We start from the raw sequence: 12,818 nt of genomic DNA on the forward strand, positions 1-12,818 counted from the left end.
CAAAAGGGGAACAGCTTGGAGCCAAATCTGATGGGGAAAAAAAACGGGTTGGCATAAATGCTGTTTTTGTGTTAAAATCGAGGCCTGATCACAGCGAGGGAATCCCCGAGGCCGAGGACCACACAAAGCTATGCTGGCCCGGGCTCAGGTCCCCGAGGACTGAGGAATATGCAAAGCCGTGCACCTCGGCTCTGCCAGCTGAATTTGAACGCTTCAACAAGGCGGCACCATAAGGAGGCGATATTCAGCGAGCCTTCGCCACTCGCTTTTACATATAAAGCGTTAAGAATGGAAATGTAAGTTTGCATAGGGAAAGAGGAAAAGGCTAATTAACGTTTGAAGTCAAAACGACAATGACATCATTACCCCATAGGCGACGTGAGCCCAGAGAAGCTTTTTTGGGCAGTCTGCGATTCTTAATTCTATCTTCTGTTTTATAATATTTCCTGGACATGGACAATAATGGACATTCTCATTTGTGAGTCATGAATTTGTGACCATGAAAAGATTTCCACTTGCAAAGAAGTGTGGGGACTTTTTTTTTTTTGCAGGGGGGTGGGGGGCAGTTTGAAGGCTTGTGCTCAACTCTATGGAAAATTCAATGTAAGCTGGGGGGGGGGGGGTCTGCCAGAGGAGCCGGGTGGAGGGTGATGTATGGAAGCGTAAGAGTAAGAGTTTATTCACTGGCGTCTAAGGGAGCCCATTCAGAGCCACTGAGAGAGTGTCTATAGCGGGGCAATCAAGCATAGGACTAGGAGGCTTTATCTCTAAAATACAACCCCACCACCACTGAGCTCCACCCTTCAGACACACACACACACACACACACACACTGGTACCTGTGAAAGTCTCTCATGTGCGGTTAAGGGTGCCATTGAGGGAGACAGGAGGGAGAATGGCTCGTGAGGCACAAACAATCCTGAGGAGTCTATCATTCTGTGTGGTGTTGTCTTAGGCCTTCAATAGAGCTGCTGTGACCTCCCCGCATCACCTCCTCCTCCTCCAACTCCTCCTCTTCTCCTGCTGTTGGCTCCATCCATCTCTTCTATCTTCTGCCAACACATCCCAAATTAGATTTAGCAATATCATCAATTTTAATTGCAATTGATTAGCTAAAAAGTAACTTATGATTATCTGTACCAATTCATGTTTTTACTGGCCCACAACATTTTCTAAATATAACATTCAATATGGCCGCTTGGTATTCCGTTTTTTTTTCCAAAGTGAACATAAAGTAATCCAAGTTTGCCCGTCGACAGTGTTGCATATTATGTTAGCATTATGCTCGCAGACTTTCGTTTGAGCAAATGTTTACCTAGCAAGCATTATGTTAGCATTAATCTAGCAGACTTCAGTTTGAGCCAATCGCTTTGTTTACTTTGCAAACATCTAGCGAGGCCCCTGCTCTCATCATGTGACCGTTTAATTGAGTTGAAGTGAGGTCCTAATTTCCGTTGTGGTTGCGTAGGGCCAAGACTCATCGAAGCATATGGTCCTGCGATCGCCTGATCTATCACCAGCATCTGTTGTCGAGTGGGCCACTCAGACGGCGTGACAAAAAAAGGCCTTGTGAACATGCGGCGTAAATGACAAGGCCAGGGAAGCATGCAGGGCGGGTGCAAAGAAGTACAGGCAGAGCACGGGCTGGTGGCCGTAAGGGTGAGGCGGGGGCCAACGGAAGGGCCAAAAGAGAAAAGCGGGGAATACAGTCATTACCCACCCAGGGCTATTCCTCTCTGGCCCATTAGCTGTCGGCGGCCGTGACCAATCGGGTTTTGTCACTCCAAGCGGGGTCATCCAGTGGTGGTCCGGGCCCTTCCATAATGGACGCTCACTCAGCCGTCATCACACAAAACCTTGAAGAGAAATTCTTCCTGGGATTCTCCCTCCTCTGTTTAGAAAAGAACCAGTCAGGCAAAAAGAAAAAAAGCCCTAAAGGGTAAAAAGTGATCATGAAAAGGCGATTTGACGCCATGCGAGGCAGGGAAGGGATCGTTTAGCCACACGTGGGGTGAAGGGACTCCGCCGCGGCGGGTCGTGTTCAACTTCACAAGCTCTGCGCGAGCTCAAATCAAATCGTTCCATCCTTCAAAACCGAGAGGACGAGGACTCACTTCTTGTGGGGGACAGCTCACAAGCTCACGTTGTTGAATTGACCACGACAGATTATGCCGACACTCCATCTTGTTCCAATAGGAGCAGGTGACTTGAAGTCATCCTGAGAAACTTTCATGAGTGTTTTTTTGTTTTTGGTCTATTGCTATACATAAACATCTGACACCTTTGCCGGTATATTTTCAAATTACTCCTAAAAATCAAAATTGCCCAAATTTTGGAGATGCAAAGCTTCTGTCGAAAAATGCGGATCACTTTTTGTCACAGTTTGTAAGAATTGCGTCCGTCTGTGTGTTTTTGTCCCGTCAGAGGCAGAATAAAAGGCCAGTTAGCCACCTAGTGGGCCGCTAATTCTCCATGTCAAATACAATGGCTGCAATTATATGGTAATCAGTGTTGGTGGCTCATACCTTTCTGCAAGCGTACGTCTGGCCAAGCTGCCCCTCAGGGGGGGGGGGGGGGGGGACGTTTAGTCACGGCTTATTATTGACCCATTAGACAGCCGTCCGTCCCTCTGGCAGAAAGAAACTTGTCGCCTCGCAAGCGCTCATCTAAAATGATTTTAGTCAATTCATATCATGAGAATGCTCTGTAAATAAAATTTATTAAAAATACAAAATCACATGTAGACAACTCCATTTGCTATACATTCAAATAATAACAATCGTGATGGTCACTTTTTACTTTTCACACCCTTAAAAGCAAAAATGTCAGCTTTTCGTCACTTCTCCGTCATATAATTGGCAAATGTGTTGTTTTGATATAATCCCCCAGATCCGTCAACTCTGAAGCTTGCCCTCTGCTCCCCCCCCTCCCCCTCCCACACCCACCCGAACCCGCTGCCACCTCCTCTCAACTCCCCACTCCTGCAAAGCAAAGCTCTCTTTGTTAACCTAATGTGCTTTTACCAGTTGCTTTCTGCCAGGGAGACATCTGCTGTGTGCAACCAGTCAATATTGTGAGGACAGTTCAAAGCGGCCAGTTCATTATCTGTGTCAGCTTAACAACCCAAAGGTAGCGCTCCAAGGGACACAGGAGGAGGAGGCGGCGGCGCAGGGGCGGCCGTGGAGGGTCGCACAATATGTGAAGACACAATAGACTCCTCATTAAGCAGTGATTTATCATGATGGGATGCCCAGGTCAACCTTTGCCCCCTCCCCTTGCACACACACATTTTGAAAATGATTCTATTGTTGTGGAAAAGGAGATTGTTGTGAAAGTGAAATGATATCGTTAAAAAGAAAAGGTGAAAGTTTTTCGTCTTTTTTGGAGAAATTTGCGACCACATTTTTAGCGACTCGCGGATTCTCCGTTTTCGATCACTGAAATGTCACGTGAAAACTCGAGCGTCATTTTCTTGGAAGCAAAGTCAAGGCGCTGAGCCGTGCAGATGTGAAAGGCTCTAAAGATGCTCCATGCATGCATATGCAAGAAGATCATAGTGCATCTTTAGCCGCTTTGCCCTCCCGGAGACGGAGGCTCCTCTCGAGCATAAAGGCCTTATAATGAGCGTTTAATGTATGGCTGCTCAAAATGCAAGTGAAAAGGAATATTCAACGTGGCCCATGTGGTGGATTTGTAAAGCCGCCGCACACCCCTTTTGGCTTTCCCCTTTTCCACTCTCCCACCCTCCCTTGCCTTTCTGAATCCATTTGCCTAAATCAATCTCACAGGAGGCGGTCGTGGATAATGTACCAGCCAGGGTTTGTAAACCGTTTTGTTAACAATGCAGTTGGAGAAGAAAAGAGGAGGAGAGGGAAGAAATAAAGCTGGGCATGGCGAAAGAGAGAGAGCGACGGAGAAATGGCCAGAAGGGTGTTGAAAGAGGAACAGTTGGGTGGGTGTGGTGCTGTTTGCGAGCGGCCCCGTGGACTGCTGACACCACCCCTGTCCCATCTCCTCCTCTCTATGCTAAAGACTCGCATCCGCCCAATTTGGACCTGTCCTCGCTTTAGTCACACCAGCTGCCTTCATCATTCTTCACCACACAACCAGCCCGACAAGATGACAAGACCAGCAGACGGAATAAACCCCCGTAACTCAGCCGCAACGCCCCTCTTTACACACACACACACACACGCACTGACAGCGCTGGTGTCCCCTTTGTAGGATTATAACAATCAATAAAGGGCAATGAGAGATGATTATCTATCTATCTATCTATCTATCTATCTATCTATCTATCTATCTATCTATCTATCTATCTATCTATCTATCTATCTATCTATCTATCTATCTATCTATCTATCTATCTATCTATCTATCTATATATATATCCATCCACCCAACTCCATCCATCCATCCATCCATCCATCCATCCACCCAACTCCATCCATCCATCCATCTATCTATCTATCTATCTATCTATCTATCTATCTATCTATCTATCTATCTATCTATCTATCTATCTATCTATCTATCTATCTATCTATCTATCTATCTATCCATCTATCCATCTATCCATCTATCCATCTATCCATCCATCCATCCATCCATCTATCTATCTATCTATCTATCTATCTATCTATCTATCTATCTATCTATCTATCTATCTATCTATCTATCTGTCTATCTGTCCATCCATCCATCCATCCGTCCGTCCATCCATGTCTGTCGCGTTCTCTCTCTTTCCTTCTCTTTCCATCCTCTACCCTTTTGCTCTATCCATCCATCCATCCATGAATTTCCATTTGAATTTCTCAGTTTGACTCAGTATATTCTTGTATTACCACGTATATTCTTTGTTCTTTGAGTCAAGCGTTGTTGCCAGGTGCTCGTCCACAAGTTAGCAGCGACATGTCCCATTTGCTCAAACGTGTTCCTCCTCGGCATAGACAGCAACCAAGCCACTTTGCCTATCAAAGCTGCTTTTAGTCGGTGGTTGCCTGACTGGGAATTCCCTCAGGTGGCCCTCAGATCAACACCAAAGCGGTCATTACTGGATCACAAGCTGCCCAAACGGGCCGAGCCGGACGCCAATCCCCAGAAGAACCTTACCTCGGCGTCCCTCCTGACGAGTGACGGGTCACATGTGTAGCTCCTCTTAACTCCCGCGCTCTGTCATTGTATCTTTGCTGCCATTATGTTCCCTAATTGGCTGTGAGGGGTATTAGGAGAGGTCCCGGCTATGGGGAATTAATTGTGACATCTGATCTGATGTCCACTTAAAATAAGGACGTCATTGAGCCACTGAGAGCTTAAAGACAACTTTTCCTTTGGGGTAAGGCTTAAGATCTGATGATTGATGGCTTATTATAATAGCAATCCCTTTGGGGAAACGGATTTTACATTTGCTTTCCTCTTGTCCAAGGTGATGTTGCGTTTAATACTGTATGACATTTCAACATGTATTTTGGGGAGGCCATTTTCAAGTCTGATTTTTGATTATGGACGTTGTCATCTTCTCGAGGCATGATTTCTTTTTGCTCATAGCCACATAGAGCGGACCAATGGCTTTTTTTTGGTTTTAATTTTATTTCATTTGAAATCTTAAAAGTACTCATAAAAACATTTCCCCTTCAGACTTATGTAACTTCTATGCAGCATTCCAGCTAATTGCTGCTTCACCGTGTTTGCTTTGAGCTATGTAATCAGGAGCAAATTATAGAACACGAGCAGAATTTTTAAATATTCTAACCGGAAGCCAGTGTGAAGCCTTTAGTAAAATGTTCAAACCCGAGCATCATGTTTTCCCTTCAACGTGTTAGCTAAGCTAGGCTAACCCATCGTCCGCAGACACCAAGTGTGGTCCATGAACATCTCCCCCCCCCCCCCCCCCCCCTAATCAACGGCACTGCCCCGCACTTTTCAACCCACAGCCCTTAACAAGTCTCAGTCTGTTTACACACGCTGATTAGTTTGCTAAGTGTACAAGAATGTCCCAAGGACCGCAATCTCCGAATCGGAGCGCCCCTCAGTCTCATCCTTTATCTCGCCATCCATCGGTCACAAAAGCCAGAGATCCTCTCAGAATCAGGAGGGAGAATTTAAGGGATCAGAGCGGGGCCGGCTCCTGAGCAAACAGAGTGTGAGCTAATGGACCGGCCGCTTTCTCCTCCCTTCAAATTATTGGCAGAGCGAGGGAATGTGGTCAGTCCGGTCTTGGTGATAATGCTAAAGCTTGCTAATCCCAAACACACACATCGGCCTTGCACTCTCCTTGATACACACACACAGGGATCGTGTAATCTCCACACCACCCAGGCAGTGCTTTCAGAAGCAATGGGAATGTCAGAGGAGCGCAGAAATGAGAAGGAACCCGGTTGTGAGTCTGTTTTGAAATCACGTACAGTACGTCAACGTTTTGAATGTCCTCAAACACCGGCACTGACTAGTAGTTCCTCTTTAGTCGTAAATAATAACTCAGCACTTCTTGTGGATACAGATGAGATGATCACATGGAGGATGGTGTTTCAAATCAACAAATGAAATCCATTTAAGAGTTTCCAAACTAAAACCAAAACATCATGTCCAATATATTGTTTCAGCAGCAGCTGCCTTAACCAGAACGCTATGCTAATGTCCGCTCCAGGGAGGAGCACTTTGGCTTTATGAGGGATTAGCGCTCATTGGTCATCTCCGACTCCCCGCCGAGCGAGCACGCTAATACAGGTTGTTAGTAAACTGGCATTAGCCTCCAGCTAATTAGCCTCCATTCACCAAGTGATTGTCCGGCAGGCTCTGCCATTTGTAGTCATGTTTGCTCATCAGCAGGGAGGTCTCTGTGCTGTGGTGGGTCTGTCATGATCTGACATGATCTGCCTTCTTGCCCATTCCATCTCAGTCACAAGCTCAAATGGCTTTAGGAGGAAGATCAGCCAAAGCAGAGCAGCATCACACTGAGACGGGGGACTGTGGGATAAACATGGCGGCTCTGGCCCTCAGCAGCACGCAGACCTGTGTTTTGCCATTGATATTAAGAAGAAAGAAAAAAATCAGTATGGTCATTCGTTGAACTAAGAACTTTACAGAGCCGTTTTTAAATTAGAAATGATTGCCTCTGTGGCGGTGTTTAAGCTAAAATATTGATGAGAATAGTTCTCATGAAGGAATGAGGCTAATTGCTAAGCTAACCTCAGAGTCACTTCATCGTGAAGCTTAGAATTATTTAAATATAAAAATATATCTTATAACTATTTATAATATCAGTAGTTATTTGTCTGTTTTAGTAGTGAGTTCTTGATTTGGACTTTTGAGGTTTATTAAAAAAATTATTTAAAAAAACATTTTAAAAAGTCCCAGGAATTAACCTGCGAAAATCTGCTCGTCAAATGAAGTCATTGGTTAACAAAATTGCTCCGCAATGAAAAAAAAAAATCATTCAAGCCTTGCCTTGAACTACAAATGTAGTTGATGCATTACGTGTCATATTCTTTGCATTTATTAGCATAATAGCTCCATATTTGCATTTGAGATGTACAAAATAAAGATACAATTATCAGCAGTGGACAAAAATTGAAAGATGGCTATTACAAGCTCCTCACTCTTGCTCGATGTGGGAACGAGACTAAAGGTTAGTTGGATGATGACATTCCCAAAGCCACTCCGTTAAAGATGCCGCCGGCTCAAAGGACTCATTAAGCCTCGCCGCTCCTTCCACAAAGAAGAGATTTGAGAGCGCAAATAGATCTGATCGCGGATATTTCTGTTTGGCTTTGAGTTTTCGCTAAGAGGCTTTGCCGTATTATGCTATGATGACGTCATCCGAGAACATGCAGATTCAACTGTTTCAACTTTGATGCCTCCCTGGGAACGTCCCGTTCTATCCTCCTTTTCTCTTGCCATCCATTCAGAAACTGATCATTACAGCTCATCAGATCTCAAAATATGGGAGGTCTGAAAAATGGTGCGTGTGGTCGTGCATATAGTGACGATTCTTTTAGGAGCTTCTCAGACAGGATTCCAGGAAGTCAGGTTGCTTTGCCAGATGTGCCTGCGTCTTCTTAACTGGGCATGCTGGGAGCTGCCAGGTCCCCCAGACTCTTTTTAGGGCGGCCTATTGAAAGACGCTTCTAATCTGTTTGCTCCCTTAATGAGCTCATTGTTCCTCGGAGGAGGAAAAAGTAAGGTCTCATCACTGCTTAGCCGCGGCCCCTTTGAGCGGGAAAGCTCGGCGCCGAGCACCATGGATACTTTGTTTGTCTGGAGCTCTGAGCTGAGAACAAAGCTGAGGAAGACACAGCAACAAATTCTGGCAACAGTAACAGAAGCCTCAGATAGGTTCGCATCCATGGCTGCATCTCGATCAAACAGGGCCTCTCTAATTGAGTTAATCCCCACTTGAGGATCAGGCCCGTCCCCTGAGGTGCGACCCTCCACCCAGGCCGCAGACTGCCGCTCTCGCTGCTTGTCAAAGCGTCGCTGCTGTGTGGCTCATGTGGACTGTAAGGCTGTTTATTGGGAGACAATGGGCAGCAGATTGTGCTGTCAGGCTCCATTAATGACCATCATTAGCATCACACTTCAGAGTCTGCCAACGGCACTCCCTCCCCAAACTTAAGCTGCGTTTCTGGGTCTCGACATCTTGGTGGGTTTGTTTTATGCACGTAGAAATTAAATTAAAAAAATTCAATTTACAAACTTGACAGTGACTGTGAAACTGGATAGTTTGGGGTTAGCAAAAATATGTTTTTTTAGCACGTAAGCACAGAAATGTCATTCATTTGAATGTTTTTGACTAAGACATGGCCAAAGGAACATGCTACGAATTCAATTTGAACAGTGTCTGTTTTCTACATTGACTACAATTAACAAGCAGTCTTGCTTGGACAATTAAATACAAAAGCCATATCAATAGTGGCTTCAAGACTTAATACAGTACGTCAAATATATATGAAAAGTTGAGGAAAGCCAAACACAAGAGCGGTGGAAGTGGTGCAACGTGAATTCTATACATCCTTTAGTAAAAGACCAACAATGGTTAACCGTGATTGACCACTGACCACCATTGGCATTTCCACCCCCAGCAGCGAGGCTCCAAAAAGGAAATTGAACCACGTTTCTGCCACGCACCCAGAGAGCCATAAGCCTTCTTACTGCGACTTCCTGTCCGATCAATGCTTGAGACAATGACCCAACAGGTGCGACAGACAGGAGCCCAGCGGCGGCTTTCCTCCCCGCCGCTCGGCCCAATTAGCACCTGCGGCTCAAGAACAAAGACGCGACATTTCATTTAAGCAGAGTGCCAGTTTAAGGCCTCTTTTCTTTCTGTCTCTTACTGCTGACATCTTTAAAGGATCATCTCTGGCGCCATCATATTCTATTAGATTGGGTCGATGCCTTGTGTTCCAAGAGGTCTAGGTGTTGCAAACATGGGGAGTTGATGAATTCATTGCATGTGACTGGACTTGGCTTCTTTGTGTGAGGCTCTTGCCTAATGAAACCCCCTAAAGGTCTGAGGAAAGTGAAAGGCCTTTTGAGGGTTTGATTCGTGCTCTCCAGGCTTCGTGTCACACACCACAATGTAGTTCTTGCAACACTTTAAAAACATGTGGAAAAAGTACTTGCATTGTAGCCTGACCTTGATGGTTTTATTGTGCCTGACACGCAGGTAGAAAATAACTAATACACAAATTGAAATTTGCTTTGAATATATACTTTTGCCTGAAGCTTTCCAGTAAGCAGGTGGGATGGATTAGTGGTTGATACACCTGCCTCACCGTTCTGAGGTTTGGGTTTCGAATCTCCCCTCTAATCTTCCTGTATAGCGTTTGTATGTTCTCCCCATCCTTGCACAGGGTTTCTTCCCAAAACTAGAGTGTTAAGAAACTCCAAATAACTAGAAATATTCATGTTTACTTTTCTTATGTGCCCTTTGACTGGTTGGTGTATGATCAAAATATACTCTGTACCTATTTCCCCATTGTTTTTTTTTAATTTATTTATATATTTTAAAAGTCTGAGTAATAAAGCCATATTGCTCTTATTTATTATTTATTCATTGCTCGTATTTATTCATTGTATGTGCCTTCTTGTTTTTACTTTTTGTATTGTTCACTTGAATGTTTTGTTTGTCCGTGGACCATTATAATATAATATATATATTTATAATATATAATATGTCTTGTCACCGTGGGATAGTAGGAAACGCAATTTCGATCTCTTTGTGTGTCTTGACATGTGAAGAAATTGACAATAAAGCAGACTTTGACTTTGATATTGTATTTTGTGTATTGTGTTCCGGCTCCCTAAAGTAGTGTTCTTTTTCTATTGACATGTCGTAGCAAAGAAAGGTAAAAAAAAAAAAAAAAAAAGGGTATAGATATTTGACAGGCGATTATTCAACGTTTAAAGAGCAAAAAAATACCAAATAAAGTGAAAAAGCAATCCACGGGACTTGATGGGCTTTTCCGCATTCCTCAACCAATCAGATCATAAGGGAGACAACGCGTAACACAACCAGGAAGTGTTGTGTCACTACCGTCGTCGCTCCGTGTGATGCCGCTTGTCAAACTGCTGGGAAAAGCCACAATCTTTCTCACCCTTTCGATCGTCATCGTCGCAGTTGTTCTCAAGTGTTTGGACGACCCTGAGCCAGCTCATCTTACCAGGTAAATATTGCTGCCTGACGTTTGAACACCGAAGAGCGCAAAAGCTAAAAAGGGCGCAAATGGTGTGTTTGCGTAAGGCAATATTAGCGCATGCAAATAGTCATTTCCGGCTCCTTTGGTATGCATACGTGAGTCAACAAAGATGCAAAGCAAATCAAATATATTTTTATCCAACAGCCCCGCCCCCCTACACTCACTCACACACGCACGTAGTGTTTTGACAAACTGCTCCAGATAGATATTGCATGATATTAAGTGGCTGATTTTTTTTTTCCTGGCGCACAGAATGGCCTCAAACTTAAAAATTCTGGAGGAAAATTTCAGGCAGACGAATAAGAGTTGTTTCCTCCTCGGAGCATCTGGGGAAACTGGTAAGGTGCTCCTTAAAGAGTTGCTGCAGCGTAACATCTTCTCCAAGATCACACTCATTGGAAGACGCCATCTCAACCTTGAGGACCAAGCCTTTGAGAATGTGGTGAGTGGGCCAACCATGAAACCAATTGGCACATATCCCGATGAGGTTGCATTAATGTTTGTGTTTCCTCTTTTTGTCTTTTTTGCCTCCAGGTTCAAGTGGTAGTGGACTTTGAGAAACTTGAGGACTTTGCTGCTGCTTTCCAGGGCCATGACGTCGGCTACTGTTGCCTGGGAACAACCAGAGCAAAATCAGGGGCTGTGAGTTGAACAAAGAGAATGCAATCAAATGTCTTTATTGATCCTACTATGGAAAATTATTTTACAGCAAAGTAAGCTGCACAGTCAAACAGGTTACATAATATCACGTGCTGTCTGATTTCAGGAAGGATTTGTCCGAGTTGATCATGACTATGTGTTAAAATCTGCTGAGCTTGCTAAAGCTGGAGGCTGCACACAATTCCACCTGGAGTCTTCAAGAGGAGCAGATAAAAGCAGCAATTTCCTTTACCTCAAAGTGAAGGTGTTTCTCCTTATTTTATTTTTTTTCTTTATATCTGCCTTTGCGTATCTTTAAAAGCTTTTTTTTTTTACAGGGACAAGCGGAAGCAGATATACAAGCCTTGGATTTTGACAGATATGCTATTTACAGACCTGGGTGAGTTAACTTGAAATTTAACTTCACCGCCAAAATTGTTTTTATATTCATACTGCGGCGCAACAGGGTTTTGCTGGTGGACCGACAGGAGAGTCGTCCTGGTGAATGGATAGCCAGGCAGTTCTTGAGTGCTGTCTCTGCCATTTACTCTACATCCATGTCCACCCCCATCCAAACTGTGGCCAAGGCCATGGTGTCAAACACGGTGCTTCAGCCTGAACACAAGGTTGAGATCCTGGAGAGCAAAGCCATCAACAATCTGGGAAAGAGCGACAAGAAGTAACGCTCGGTGTGTTTTGTAAGATTGAGTGAGTCACCTATGGAATAATTCATTGACTTGAATCTTTGGGTACTCTAAATAATCATATTGTTTTCTCACCTCAACACACAACTTTTATATAATGATAGCAATAAATGCTAGTTTTGCTTTGATTTTTTTACTGCTGTATAGAATATTCAATTTATTCCAGCTCCTGATTTCCCTTTTCAGGTCACCGCAGCAGCCAACCTACAGCTCAGGGTCACCGCATCATGTTAAAGGAATGTGATAATTATTGTCTTTTCTCGCTTCTCTTTTGGAACATAAAATCTTGCTGTAAAATATGTGCCGCTATTTTAACCCGGACCAGTTGAGAAGCACTGCCTTACACTTTGCTTGCTTGAATATGTTAAATGTGTGGTGGTTTAATTATTGATAATTGTCAATAATTTTTCATTGGAAATTGTCACTCCTTATTGTATTGCACTTTATATCAATGTGTGAATAAATTGATAATTGCCTTGTATGGATGAATAAACCTTTTTCTCGCTAGTCTCTTGTATAATAGCGCCTCCTTGTGACCAATTGATGACACCGTACTGCAGTTAAGGGTTGTGCATTTTTTCTACATTTTTCACTTAATGTTGAAAATAAATTAAACCAACATTATTTTCATGCACGGTGTACACGTTTATTGATCTAAAAAGACTTGACAGGTTTCCATAGCAACCACACACGCACAATCTTTGCTTCAACCTTCTGCTCCGATTAGGACGTCCCTGAATGGAAAGTCCACTCAAGCAAGTTATGATTTGGAAAAGTC

The 12,818-nt window shown here is 43.9% G+C and overlaps 1 protein-coding gene across 2 annotated transcripts; it reads left to right on the forward strand.

Annotated features, from left to right (window-relative positions):
• Positions 1–10,498: 10,498 nt before the first annotated feature.
• htatip2 (HIV-1 Tat interactive protein 2) lies at positions 10,499–12,557 on the forward strand. 2 transcript variants are annotated; one of them, XM_037246616.1, is made up of 7 exons: positions 10,499–10,664; positions 10,950–11,139; positions 11,232–11,339; positions 11,464–11,601; positions 11,675–11,736; positions 11,803–12,044; positions 12,227–12,557. In XM_037246616.1, exons 1-6 carry the CDS (start codon positions 10,552–10,554, stop codon positions 12,017–12,019), a joined length of 828 nt encoding a protein of 275 aa, XP_037102511.1. In that variant the 5' UTR covers positions 10,499–10,551; the 3' UTR covers positions 12,020–12,044; positions 12,227–12,557. The 2 variants fall into 2 exon arrangements, with proteins under 2 accessions (XP_037102511.1, XP_037102510.1); XM_037246615.1 differs by having other exon boundaries at positions 11,803–12,025.
• The last annotated feature ends 261 nt before the right edge of the window (positions 12,558–12,818 follow it).

Source organism: Syngnathus acus, chromosome 3, assembly GCF_901709675.1.
Source record: "Syngnathus acus chromosome 3, fSynAcu1.2, whole genome shotgun sequence".
Taxonomy (NCBI): domain Eukaryota; kingdom Metazoa; phylum Chordata; class Actinopteri; order Syngnathiformes; family Syngnathidae; genus Syngnathus; species Syngnathus acus.

Coding starts and splice junctions, on each gene's coding strand:
- htatip2 (XM_037246616.1), top strand. CDS start 10,552: ATGCCGCTTGTCAAACTGCTGGGAAAAGCCACAATCTTTCTCACCCTT. Junction 10,665..10,949: donor GAGCCAGCTCATCTTACCAG/GTAAATATTGCT, acceptor CCTGGCGCACAG/AATGGCCTCAAACTTAAAAA. Junction 11,340..11,463: donor CCAGAGCAAAATCAGGGGCT/GTGAGTTGAACA, acceptor GTCTGATTTCAG/GAAGGATTTGTCCGAGTTGA.